General features: G+C 44.1%; 1 protein-coding gene across 10 annotated transcripts in view; it reads right to left on the bottom strand.

Moving 5' to 3' along the window:
• LOC125710026 (low-density lipoprotein receptor-related protein 1B-like) overlaps positions 1–14,362 on the bottom strand; it is a 339,401-nt gene that overhangs the window by 183,915 nt on the left and 141,124 nt on the right. For all 10 annotated transcript variants that reach the window (XR_007382901.1, XM_048979177.1, XM_048979181.1 and 7 more), the window contains 6 exons: positions 10,237–10,456; positions 9,520–9,709; positions 7,187–7,312; positions 6,935–7,069; positions 4,519–4,644; positions 825–941 (listed from right to left, as the gene is read on the bottom strand). Coding sequence is in view for 9 of the 10 variants with exons in the window: in XM_048979177.1 (XP_048835134.1) it covers positions 825–941; positions 4,519–4,644; positions 6,935–7,069; positions 7,187–7,312; positions 9,520–9,709; positions 10,237–10,456 (914 nt within the window). In the remaining variant the exon portion in view is untranslated. The remainder of the gene's footprint in view (positions 1–824; positions 942–4,518; positions 4,645–6,934; positions 7,070–7,186; positions 7,313–9,519; positions 9,710–10,236; positions 10,457–14,362) is intronic.

The raw sequence follows: 14,362 nt of genomic DNA, 5'->3' as shown, positions 1-14,362 counted from the left end.
AAATGTTTATTTGCTCAAATGGAGCTTTCTGGCTTGAAAGGGGCCTGGTACACCTTTTATATCCAGAAAGCAACATTTAAAGAGAGAAATATATTTATCTTGATGCAAGAGGGCTTTGAAAGTATTGCCTTAACACAGAGTGTCCAGTAAATAAACCCTGCCGCAAATTACTTATGGAAGTCTGTTTGGTAGCTCTCGAGACATGCAACGCCTTCCACCGTTTTCCTTGACCTCCGCCATCCCCGAGAAGCAGAAGACGAACACTTATCCCAGTGAAAAATAAGAGCTTCCATGCAAGCCTTTTTTCCTGGACTGACTGCTTGCATTTCAAAGGAAGAGAAAGTACAGCTGGAAAGTGCTTTTAAAAAAGCCACTTGGCCATGGACAGTGCTGGTGCCGCTGGATGGACAGTGCTGAAAATGCACGACTCTTTTGAGGTCTGGTCAAAGCAGCCATCACCGCCATGGACCCAGACATCCTCGTAAACATCACCTTCGAAACACCACCTGCAACCGTTTTACCGGGTTCCTCTAAAGGGTGAAGTCAGCGGGATGCGGTCACTTTCCAGACTTTTTTTTTTTTCTCAGCCAGAAGCGATCTTTTATTTTTTTTTTTTATTGCCTTCTGGCCTCTCACAACTGGAGGAGAGGATCGGGCTGTTACACTGAGAAGAAGCCTGCAGTTTTACCCCCACTGAACTTTCTCTGCATTGCACATTCCTGCACATGTAAATGTGGGATTACAGCATTTTAATCGCACGCCCACATGGGCCCTCCTCCGTGGTGCTCCAGGGCTACAAACAGGTGGTTGCTGTCAACACTCACTGCATGAGGACGTCTCGTCGGAGCGGTCCCCGCAATCGTCATCCCGATCGCAGCGCCAGGACTCCGGGATACAGCGGCCATTGTGACAGGAGAACTGATCCGCTTGGCATGTCTGAGCTAAAAACGGAAGAAGAAAAGGTTTATTCGAGTGATTTCTTTGTCACGGGATTAGGGCACCCGTTGAGTTTTTGGAGGCTGGTTGGCTTTTTAATGGTTTGTGGGTTTTTTTAAGTGTCTAACATCTTAAAGTTTTAATACACTCACTTAGCTAATGCGCTTTTTCAGCAACAGAAGGACAAAATAGACCAGGGGTGTTACAGCCTCAGCAGTATGTTAATGTTTGTCTAGGTGCGTTTGAGCATTTATACGAGCTTTATTTCTGAGGTTAAGTATAAGACAGAGCTTTCAAAATATAAATAGAAAATATAGATACTCCTAGTAGCACATTAGTGAATGTGGTTATTCCTCAAACGAGGTTTTGGGGACAAACCACAAGTGACTGCTGTATGTAGTCATGCCACTAATGGTGGGCTTACGAGGACCGCGACAGGGGTGATGAAACAGAAAACACGCCGATGCAACACGGCTCTATTGTGAATCGGCTACGCGGCGGGCCCATCTGGATGGGATTTCAGCGAAACTCAGGAAGCATGAACTCTATCTGCGCTGACCCGGCCGTTTCATCTTGGGCTCGGCGCCGCAGGAAGCTGCCGCGGACCCGCGGATGTTTTCATGTCCCTGTCGATTTCTTTCTGGACGCGGGAGGAACTTAGGTTTTCTGTCACTGTACGACAAGCAGAAGAATCAAGGCGTGTTTGACAAAGACACCGATATATAATGAGAGAACGGAGGCCGGTGTCTAAATGAGAGCGACACGGGACAGTGGTATAAGGGCCATATTCTCAGGTGGCACCAGTTAACTGCAGGCCAACTCATAATCCCAACAACTGACGTTTGTGTCTCAGTAACAGGTGCATCTGTGGTGATGTGATGTGACCGAAACATGATTTTAATCCGCCTTTCAAGTTCCGGCTCTGCATTTCAAAGCGTATAGTACAATCTGTGTAAAATGTCACAGCTGAATAAACTGTAAAGTACCATATCCAACTTGCCTGGACTGAAAAACATCAAAACAAAACTAAAAACAAAATGATATTCCTAAGGTTAATTTTCTGAGCGATCGCAACAAAAAAATTATTGCAATGGTAATTACAAGTGGGCCAAAATCTATCTGGCTATTTAAAGAGTTGGAATTCTCTTGGGAAGAATCTGGAATATAGTTTCTAACAAACTAGACACACTTTCCTTTCAGGTACTTTAGAATCATACACACATCCCTTTCAAGCGTGGCTAATATGGGATTATGATAGATTTAGAACCTATCCACCAGTTCCATAATTAGGGTGGGATGCTAGTCCAACACAGAGCACACACACACAAGAGTGGTGAAATATCTTCTACAAAACAAAAACAGCATATATGTCTTGGGATGGAGACAGCACTGGGGTTAGGGCACCCATACATCAGAATGAATGTCTCGAAAGCCTAACATTTAGAATAATCAGGGAAATGCACAAAGTACATATTTGGATTCATATCCATTTGTGAAGCGAGCTCCTGGCAATTCTTTTTACACCTCACGAGATGTAAAACACGCCAGCAAGCTGTGACAAACGCCGTACGACTCTCTCAGACACGAGCGATAAATCAGAGCGAGCAGCACCTAGCAGGAGGAGGGCCGGCCAGGCTGCCTAAGACTTTCCATGTATTATCACTTTCTGAAGCAGGCCGTGAAATATTTCTGCTCAGCTGAAGGAAAACAGCTGTGATCAAACACCAAGACTTTTAAAGTTATTTAAGTCATAACTCATCAGAAGATACATAAAACATCCACACTGTCCTGCCTTGTGTGTGTGTCTGTGTGTGAATGTATATTTTATAAAACACATTAGTACAATGTGGGCGGTACAGTGGCTGACAACTCTGGTCTGACACCTCTGGTCTGAATATATATATATATTTAAGTAGCGGAGGGGATTTTTAATCAGTTTCAGCTGCTTTGGTGTTAATCAAATTATCAACAGGTGAACTAGAGGGGCAACAATGAGACGACCCCCAAACCAGGAATGGTTTAACAGGTGGAGGCCACTGGCATTTTTTCCTCCTCATCTTTTCAGATGGTTTTTTCACTAGTTTTGCATTTGGCGACAGTCAGTGTCACTACTGGTAGCATGAGGCGATACCTGGACCCTACAGAGGTTGCACAAGTAGTGCAACTCCTTCAGGATGGCGCATTAATACGTGCCATTGCCAGAAGGTTTGCTGTGTCTCCGAGCACAGTCTCAAGGGCATGGAGGAGATTCCAGGAGACAGGCAGATACTCAAGGAGAGCTGAACAGGGCTGTAGAAGGTCCTTAACCCATCAGCAGGACCGGTATCTGCTCCTTTGTGCAAGGAGGAACAGGATGAACACTGCTGGAGCCCTACAAAATGACCTCCAGCAGGCCACTGGTGTGAATGTTTCTGATTGTTTGGTCAGAGACAGACTTCAGGAGGGTGGCCTGAGGGCTCGACGTCCTGTAATGGGTCCTGTGCTCACTGCCCAGCACTGTGAAGCTTGATTGGTGTTTGCCATAGAATACCAGAATTTGCAGGACTGCCACTGGCACCCTGTGCTTTTCATAGATGAGAGCAGGTTCACCATGAGCTCATGTGACAGACGTGAAAGGGTCTGGAGAATCTGTGAAGAAGGTTATTCTGCCTGAAACATTGTTCAGCATGACTGGTTTGGTGGTGGGTCAGTGATGGTCTGGGGAGGCATATCCATGGAGGGACGCACAGACCTCTACAGGCTAGACAACGGCACCTTGACAGCCATTAGGTATCAGGATGAAATCCTTGAACCCATTGTCAGACCCTATGCTGGTGCAGTGGGTCCTAGGTTCCTCCTGGTGCATGACAATGCCCGTCCTCATGTGGCAAGAGCATGTAGGCAGTTCCTGGAGGATGAAGGAATTGATACCATTGACTGCCCCCCATGCTCGCCTGACCTAAATCCAATAGAACACCTCTGGGACATTATGTTTAACGCTGCCAGGTTGCACCTCAGACTGTCCAAGAGCTCAATGATGCCCTGGTCCAGATCTGAGAGGAGATCCCCCAGGACACCATCCGTTGTCTCATTAGGACCATGCCCCAACATTGTCAGGCATGCATACAGCATGTGGGGGGGGGGGGTGTCCTCCAGCAGTCCCTCACATATACAGTTAGACTACATTTATTTATTTCACAACATTTTACCCAACGGAACGTACATATTTGAGAACGCAAGGTCAGTCAGTCCCTGGAACAACTTGTTAAAGGCCTTGCTCAAGGGCCCAGTGGTAAAATAAATCTGCCAAACCTAGGATTTGAACCAGTGACCTTCCGATGATAGACACAGAGTAGTCTAATTTGCAGAGCTGGGTGTTTCTGAATTGCCCATTGAGTATGACTGTCTACAGATGCTGAGAGAGGCTCCTGTGAGCCTGATCAGGAAAAATGATTAGAGGATGGACGGAATATCACTATATACTGTATAGTGTGCTTCCAGCTAACCTGTGAGCTCTATTTCACAGTGACACTGTAGGAGAATCAAAGCAGAGGGCACTCCGTATCAGCTTTCACTTGATTGGCACTACTGAAGGACAATTACCGGCACATGTGGAGTTGGACTCGTCCTCTCCACCCCCACAATCGTTGGTCCCATCGCACAGCCACCTCTTGGGGATGCAGCGGTTGTTGAAGCACCTAAACTGGTCAGGGGGGCAACTGCGGTTATCTGCATGGGGCAAGAGACATAATGTTGTCATTGCGTTTCTGTACATATACAGGGACATAACACAAAACTTACTTGACCCTATACTTACTAGGGGTGTAACAGTACACCATACATTATCGAACGGCACGACTCCTACACCAATACACCCTGATCCACAGTATTACGATGTGTCTGGCATTTTCCTAAATGTACTGGTGCAAATATACAAACATCAAGTGTTTTTCCCAAAAAAATACAAAACCAGGGGTCGTCTTATTTTCGAGGGGTAGAATTTAAATGTTATTATACAACAGCAGATGGCATAAATTATCCACGTCCTGGCTAAAGGTAGCCGCATACTTCAAACATAATCGACATTGTTTCAACAATATGACATCATATGAGCAGTGATCCCGCAGACTGTCAACAATTGGTTGACAACTGTCTGACATGATCCCACCCAGTGTTGACAATTGGCTGACATAATCCCACCCACTGTCGACAATTGGCTGACATAATGTGAGGCCATGTGGTTGGTCAGCAGCCAGCATGCTTTATATCGCACTGCACTTATCTTTAAATGGTGCAAATGAAAGGTTGTTGTGTGTTTATGTTAATTGTAAATGTTGTTACTATATAATGTTTGCCGTGTGTTTCATTAGTGGGGGGGATGTGTGTGGCTTAGTGTGCTAAGCCTCTGTGCCTGTAACCAGGATGTCACCCATTTGAGCCCAGTCTGCTTAAGCAAGACCCTTAACCACCAGCTCCATGGGTGTGGCGATGGGTGGCTGCCCTTCACGGCCAGCTTGCTCCAACTTACAGAGAGCAAGTTGGGGGAGGCATAAAAGAGAATTTCCCTACGGGGATCAATAAAGCATCTAAAAAAAAGAAGTGCTTTGTAAAATGATGGCTTCCTCGTCTGTGCTGTTGCCAGAGGTGGGAAGTTCAGCTCCAGGGAATAAAAATCCAGACCATGATTTTGTTTCAACCAACCAGTTGAATATAAAGAGTCACAGTCACAGAGTACTCAACTGCTTGGTTGAAACAAAATTTTGGCCTGGATTTGAACTCTCGGCTCTTTATGAAAATGACCCGACCACTCACCACGATGTGTTTTATTTTGCCCCCTTTCTGTGGGTCTGCTGCATCAGAAACATTCTGCACTCCCTTGGGTTGTGGACTTTGTAACATCGATTATCTACCTACACTTAATGTGCTCCGATTGCCTGTGGTTACTTTAAACAGTGATATCATTAACTCCGTATATGTTTTTGTCAATTAAAATTATTTTTCTTTATTAAGATGAGATTCAGTAGCAGTCACCTTGCGTCAGAGAGTACACATTTGGGTTTCTTACAAATAACCTCACCATAAAGAAATAAATATCTCATTCGGGTACCAACCTGTTTTTGCACATTGCAGTTATTTTTACATTTAATATTGTCTATACAAGTATGTACCCTGTTTATGTAACTCATCAAAGCTTAGAGAATGCTAACACAGAATGCTTAGGCAGGTAGCTTACTTGATGTTACACTTTATTATTTTATTATTTAATATTGCCTGTATAAGTACTGCACATACTATATAATAGATCATTTATGTAATATAATAGACAAAGCACACAGAGTTTATCAAAGTTAGGGAACATTTAAATTTAAATATTGTTCTCTCCTTGATTTCAGACAGTAGAGACATAAATTTGGCCTAGTCAATCGTGCTACCATTTTTATGAAGGGAGAGTTGTCATATGGAAAAATAAAGATTCATTGTTTAATTATAGTTTGATGTCTTTTTATTTTCTTCTTTTAGGATAAAGATAATGAAACTGTACCGTTACCGGGGTAAAAAAACTGTGACATATACCGAACTGTGGGCTAACTGTACCGTTACCGGGGTCCAAAAACCGTGACATATACCGAACTGTGGGCAAACTGTACTGTTACCGGGGTCAAAAAACTGTGACATATACCAAACTGTGGGCAAACTGTACCGTTACCAGGGTCCACAAACCACGACATATACCGAACTGTGGGCAAACTGTACCGTTACCAGGGTCCACAAACCGCGACATATACCGAACTGTGGGCAAACTGTACCATTATCAGGGTCAAAAAACCGTGACATATACCGAACTGTGGGCAAACTGTACCGCTACACCTCTAGTACTTACAGATCACTGCTGCTTTTCGATACATATACGGGGACATGACACAAAACTGCGCTTAAGGATACAAATACAAATGAACCACGTAAGGATTTGCTTTATTTATCTACGTGGCTGGTTTCGTGGAGTTACGCAGACACGCACAGCACACATGGGCGTCCTCATCACTGCCGTCCAAGCAGTCATCGTCCCCGTCACATTTCCATGATGCCTGAATGCAGCGGTGGTTGCGGCACTGGAACTCGCCATTGCCGCAGCGCTCCGGCTCCCCCGTCACACCTTTGGGGGAGATCCACAGCCATGGACATTAACGCAGAGCCCCACGTTTCCCACAATGCCCCGGGAGTAAACGAAAACACTGCTTCACGATGGATGACACCATGGAGAAAGGCTTACTTGAACAGGTGAAGTTGTTCTTCGCCAGATGCTGGTTGTCGGCACATGCACAGACGCGCCCCCCTGGAATAGGCAGACACAGGGTGCTGCAACCCCCGTAGTTTATCCGACACTCGCTGTCGGCCCCTGCGGGATGCAAAGACATGAAGTGAACCTTTAAACTTGACCAGGAATGCCTCACTGGCCCCGGAAGGAGGATCCCCAGGCGGTGAGAATAACCAATCAAACGTTCAGCCTTCAAGCCAGAATAAGGGCATTTATTTAAGTGATATCTTTATCTAAAACCAATTTCCTGTCCTGTATAAGACTGCGAGGAATTTTATCACAGATTCCAGCATTGACTTTTGAATTAAGGGGAAGATTTTTGAGGGTGGATTTGACATTTTGCTCCCTGGATTAATAATTCGTCTTACTGGCAGAGGTAAACACAAACACAGCAATGACAGAGTGATTCCTTCCTCCCTCATGGGGCAGCTGCCAGTTGCTGAGTATGGAGAAGATTGTGTAGTTGAAGATTCTGTAAGTATGCAGTGCCTGAACCAATGAGATAAAGACCTTGATTTAGTAAGAGCCAGTGTGTAATATACACAAAGAGGCCCAATCAATCTCTTTTGTGGCATGAAGTTTGGGGCTATTGCTAACTGCACTTCCACGACAAGCCAAGAGTTAAGAGTCCAAGATGGCTTTTTCGCTCATAATTTACTTCAAAATTGATGTGCTGAAGTGGAACACAAGTATATATGTTATGTCCACATTTTGCTGAAAAGCTGCAATTACCTTTTAAGTAATAGTTTGAACACAATCCCGATGTTCATTTCAGCCTTTACATAAGAAGAGTATTTTCTTATTTACATGATTTCCTTTACTGTGGATCATCTGACTGACTGAAGGCGTCTGTCTCTGTATAAGTCTGATGCAGACTATGGAGCGCACAGAAATGTAGAAGTAGGAAGAATCATCCCTGTACTACAGTGTTCAACTTCTGCAAGTGGAATCAGTGGCTGCCCATCGCTGGACAAAAATAACACAGGAAGTGATACGTGAGTGCTGTTTTTCGACTCCTGCAGGCATGCAGCTCGTAGGAGCTGCGGGATGCAGGCTAATGATGCGTAAAGTCGCCGGCTCTGCCGTCGCGGCTCCCCGTGTCCTGCTGGGTATGGAGGCCCCACCGCTGCGCTCTGATAGGTGCTTTTGCGCCTCAGTGACTGTAATCACCCCCAGCGGCCCCTCCCCTCCCCTCACCACATTCTTGCTCTAGACATCAAGGGAGTCAAGAAGAATAAACACATCCTCATAGCCGTTTATGAGATTACAGACAGCAGCCTTCATTTCCTGCTGTTGCCCCACCTGCAAGGTCACAACCCCAGGCACCTGACTCCATGTTTCCACGTTTAAACAGGAATTGCTCCGTAATGATAAATCATTCATGGCCATAAATGCACTATAGCACAGTATAATTACACCACCCCACATTATTCAACATATATACACAAAATACTAATAACGAGCCATATTCCACATGCGAGAACATCTTGCATGTTCATATAAATATGTGTCACCCATTAAGAGCACGGCACGTTTTAAGCTTTTTAATATCAGTGATTGTGATCACCATCTCATTTTTCTGACTATTTATAAATCAACAAAGCCCTTTAATTATCCCTGAGTGGAAATCACCCTGTGCTGGGATTACTGGAGTAATTCAGGTTTTCAAATTTATTCAAAAGCACTGATAATTAAGTGTGATGGCTCAGATTTCATTTAATAAATATACTTCTAATGCAGATTCCCAACAAACTATGCCTGCCCATCAACCCCTGGCCTTGTGCATGGAGTGTAATTACATGTTTAAATGAATTAATTTACAATAAAATTCCCTGTTGATTCATTTACTTATTCATAATAAAAGATGGGGTTTAAATATGAGGAATTGTTATCTATAAGCATTTTCCTTTTAAATTCAAGACATTCCTAGACATAACGTTTTTCCTAGTGTTTATTTTCTCCTGGAAATGTGCGTCATTTCAAAGCTTTATATCTCTTTGGGTTTTACACTGACAGATGTCAAGTGAAATAATCTGCTCACAGTCTGAATGGATAAGGTTAAAATTTGCATTTGGCACCTCGGTTGCGGGAAACACACTGTGGACCTGTAAGAAGTGCTAATTAAAGTTCAAAGCTGCGGTTACCAGCACATGCAGCTCTTTCATAACTCAGATACCGGTTAGCATTTGGATTGAAAGAGAAAAGCTAAACAGGAAGCCGATGGGCAGGCCCCGCCCATGTTCCTGGAGTCAAAGGTCAGATTTGCGCACCGTGCGGCGGCCATTCACCTTGCTGACTCTGAGCGTCATAAACCCGGAGTGCGAAGAGTGGGGGCCTCTCGCTCCTCAGCAGTGTAATGTTCCCCGATGAAAGATCCAGCCGGAAAATGGAGCCGTTCATGTAATCGGTCCAGAAGACGTGTGTCCGGTAATGGGAAATCCCAAATGGGTGCTTTAATTCTTTTCCGCTGTACACAACCTGAACAGGAAATATATCAAGCTAAAGACATAAAACAACTGCAGTTCTAAACAGTGACTATTTTTGCTGTTACATTACCTGTGTGTGTGTATGTGTGTGTGTGGGGGGATTATATTACATCGTGGGGACTAAATGTACTAAATGTGTTTTTTTACATCGTGGGGGCCATCTTTTAGGTCCCCGCAAAGATCTGTGAAAGTAATCAAAAACTAAAAATGGCAAAAGTCTCGTATTTTGTTTGGTTACTTATGATTAGGTTTAGGGCTGGGTAGGGGTTAAGGTTCTCATGTTGGGATTAAAATTTTCCCGATAGAAATGAATGGAGAGTCCTCACGAAGATATAATTACAAGCCTGTGTGTGTTGGGGGGTGGGGGGGGGGGGGTGTTACGTATATATATCGTGTTTGTCACATGGTCGTCCTCCTGAGACATCATTTGCAGCTGATGTTGTCTAACACTCTGGTGCTCATCTCGCTGCCTTCCAGCTCTCACCAGGACACCCCACCAGAACAGCCCTCGGCATTCACCTTTCGACCCGTCCCGTTGAGAAAGATCCTCTCGATGTGGTCAAAGTAGGCGTCGCACCAGTACATGGTGGCAGTTCCATGGTCCAGGGAGAGGCCGTTGGGCCACAGCATGTTGGATGCGACAAAGACCTGCCGGGACGACCCGTCCATCCAGGCCCGCTCGATCCTGCCGATACTGTCATTCACCTCATCCTCCTCCCAGTCTGTCCAGTACATCCAGCTAGATTTATGATAGGTAGACAGACAGACAGACAGACATTATTAATCCCAAAGAAACTGCAGCTGTACATGGCACAATACGCATATTTAGAAAGTAAAGACATTTACAGACACATTCAGAAAGTGAGCATTTCTGCAGAAATAAATTGAAAAATAAAGTATAAATAACAATGAACAGTAACAATGCAAAGAATTTTCTAAGCAGAAATGCAGGCAGGAAACACTAACTGGGAACTGCAGGGGGCACCATTAAAGCCAGACAGTCCATGAACCCCCCAGGGGGCCCAAACCTACAGAGCACAGGGCGTCCTGGTAACAGGTGTGCGACAACATGACAAGACGACAGGATATTGTTTTGATCTGAGTCACAACCTTGGCCCTTGCATGGCAAAGTCTCCATTTTTTTGTTTTCCCACTCACCTCATCAAGGAGTGAGCCCCGCGACAGGTTCCGAGCGTGAAATCGAAGATGACAGGACAAATCAAGCACTCTCGTGCTCATGGAGTCTCACTGACCCCATGAATAATGCAAAGCACAGGGGACACTACTCACTGGCAGCACCTTCTGCTAAAGGCAGGCCGGTTTCTGAGCTCAACAGACAGGATCAAAGTGGTACGTTATAAGTGCTAATCCGGACGAGGCAGGAAGTGACATGCAGAGAGGAACAGATGGGGAAAGAAACAAACAAATGGAGAAACAAAGAAAGTTTGAAAAACACTACAATAATCCAGCCCGGGGATCGCATCAACTAAATATCAACAGGCACTACATGTGACAAGCTAAAGGGCTGCTCATTTTCCAGCTGAACCATTTGCTGCAGAAAAGCACGAAGAACCTAGCCTCCGATTTCTCGTCTGCAAAGATAAAATTAAACTCCTGCATGTCTGTAAACCCCACTAGCGTGCCCCTGCGCGATCGCATGTATCTCTTCGTGGCAGAAATGTAAAACAAGATGCTGCTGTTTTCAAGCTCCATAAATACCCGATAAGCAAACCTCCAAGAAGTGGAGGATTCACAGTCAGGTGGGTGTTTTAATACACTGATATGATGCATAAACACCATGAAGTGGAATAACAAATGATGTGCCTTTTAATCAAGACACACTGGACTTAAATTAAAATAAAAAGTCTGAATATAAACAAGTGTGTGCATGCAAACAGAACTAATATGACAGATTATTTACAATTATCATTATTTATTTCCTTTTGGGGTCCTTCATTTGCTGCATTGTTCTCCGGAGTACATTTGAATCATTACTTAAAAGAAATACATTATGCAAAAGAGCTATGATTAATAATGACTGGTTTGAGAATTGGACTATTGTATCTTTGGCCTGAAACAGGAAGTGGCTGGAACAATAGTTATTCCTCTGAATATTTTTGTGAGTTTATTTGACTCATTCTCCCATCACGCTGTTAATCTCAGCTTCTCTCTTTCCCGTCGTAAATGGCACGGCAGCATTAACGTCGCACTAGTAAATCTCAGAGCTGTCTTCTCCGGAAAAATACTCCAACACAAAAAGCACTTTTCAGCATACTATATACTAGATACTAGCATACCACATACTAGCATACTACTACATACTGAATGCATTATTACATGAAATAAGAACGACACAAACACATTAATGAAGCAACATAAACCAAACACCCTGTGGCATAAACGACAGGCAAGTTATTTAAATGAGGTATTTATTTTAGACGAATGACTGTGTGACATTTACTGTCTTTCCATATTACCTTCTATAGTGATCATCAGAACCAGAAAAATGCAATTATATAACTAAATAAATTTGTAGGTCTCTTATTTCCACCTGATATTCTGTTCTGTTCTGTCACCTGATCCCACAGTCCTGTGTATGAAACGTGCAGGACGTCATGTGATAGACCATCTACATGCAGCACCTTTTATTACCATCATTGAGATGCTGCAAAAGATGCAGGTCAATAAAAGAATAGTCTAGAGATAATAGCTTTCTTTGTGGCACATCCTGAGCAAACTCAGAAAGCAGCCTCATGATCTGATTGGTTTTTTTAAGGTAACTTCAGTCGTCTTCAGCTTCGGAGCCAAAACGACAGTGACGCGGGGAAAAAAAAAAAACGAAAGGGAATTACACTGTTCCCGCCGGACGGTGTTCCCATGCATTCATGCGTCGCTTCCCGTCAAGGTGATAATGAGATTGGGCTGGAGCCACGGAGGCCACCTCGGAGGCAGCAAAGCCAATCGTTCGCAGTCCCTAACTCAGGAAGCCCGGAAGGGAGCCGGACTTTTGCGTGTGCATGTGGCACGAAGTGTTTTACACTGTAAGGAAGGGGAAACCAGGCAGGAAATCAATGTACTGTAAAAACAAAGTCTTGGTCGAAATCCTTTTCATTAATCATGTCTGTGACATTCTGCTGTACTCTTTTTGTTTGCCGACGGATGGTTACTTGTGTCCTGCAGCAGCAGTAAGCTAACATCCAATATATCTGCAGAAATATGCCGAAGCACACTCTATTCCAGTGCACACACTGCATTTCCGTTTTGCGCTAACCAATCAAATGATATTCACTTACATTTTTGAGAAAATGTTTTAGCTGCTCTCTTTCTTTAAGTATATATTTATATTATCCTAATCCTTTTAATTAGGATATATCCATCCATCTTAAAAATCACTTATCCACTGCAGGGTAATAGAAGGGCCTGGATGAAATCTGAGGTAGAACAGAGAGAAAAGCAGGAGACACCCTGGATAGGATGCCAGTCCATCACAGGGTACAGACACCCTGGACAGGATGCCAGCCCATCACAGGGTACAGGGCAAGGGACACTCTGGATGGGATACCAGTCCATCACAGGGCACAGACACCCTGGATGGGATACCAGTCCATCATAGGGCACAGGGCAGGGGGAAACTGGATGGCATGCCAGTCAATCACAGGGCAGGAGATACCCTGGACGAGATGCCAGTCCATCATAAGGCACAGGATGACCGAGATGAAATAGACACACAACCATTTTAGAAATGCTTAACTGTCAGACTTTTCAGGAACTCAGAATACCCAGAGGAAACCCAGAGGGAATAACATGCAAACTAACACACAGATTAGGGGGATGGAAATCGAACCTCTAAACCTGGAGGTATGAGGCAACAGTGCTGAGTCACTGTGCTAAAAGTGCCCAGGATACCATGTACGAAACTGCCAGCTCTGCCTTTGTGGTGCTTTTCCAGTGAACACTTGGGTAATGGTGACCTTCACTGAAGCCCCTTATTTCACTGCTTGTAAGCTATTGTGTGCCTCCATTTGCTGTTCTTCATTACCATATGCTCACTCAATAGGTTTCCCAGCTTGCTATTTTTCTGTCTTTTACAGTTAGTACAAAAGATTATTTTATTGAGCAAAACAAAGAAAGTCTGCCTTAAAATTAGAAGACAAGTCCAATGTTGTTTTCTCCCTCATCTTTAAAGTTCTGTCCTCAAGGGATTTTGAGAAACGATGTTCGTGTTTCGTGTCATTTAAAGTGGTCAGATCATGGTATGTGACACATAGACCCAGACATACACATCATATATAAGATTTATATGGTGGGCTTGCAAAAGTCTGAGAGTAACTGAAGCAGATTATGAGAGACTAATAAAATGTGCTTTCAAAAGCCACCAGTGAGAACTATGACATGTATCTCCAGATGTTCGCTGCACTTTCATCTGAGAAAATGCATGCGTGTGGATTACTGTAAACGCACGAATCCAGTGTTTTGGTGCAAGCTTTGGTTACTGTGATTCATCCTTGGGTGAAAAACACCATGTCTAAAAGGTTTAAGGCAAAACTTAGGCCTCCTGGATAGAAGGACTTTACACACACATACACACACACACACACACACACACACACACACACACACACACACACACACTGGAAGGATACAG

Source organism: Brienomyrus brachyistius, chromosome 16, assembly GCF_023856365.1.
Source record: "Brienomyrus brachyistius isolate T26 chromosome 16, BBRACH_0.4, whole genome shotgun sequence".
NCBI lineage: Eukaryota > Metazoa > Chordata > Actinopteri > Osteoglossiformes > Mormyridae > Brienomyrus > Brienomyrus brachyistius.
The sequence above is the reverse complement of the archived record's forward strand: the minus strand, read 5'-3'. Positions and strand labels throughout refer to the sequence as shown.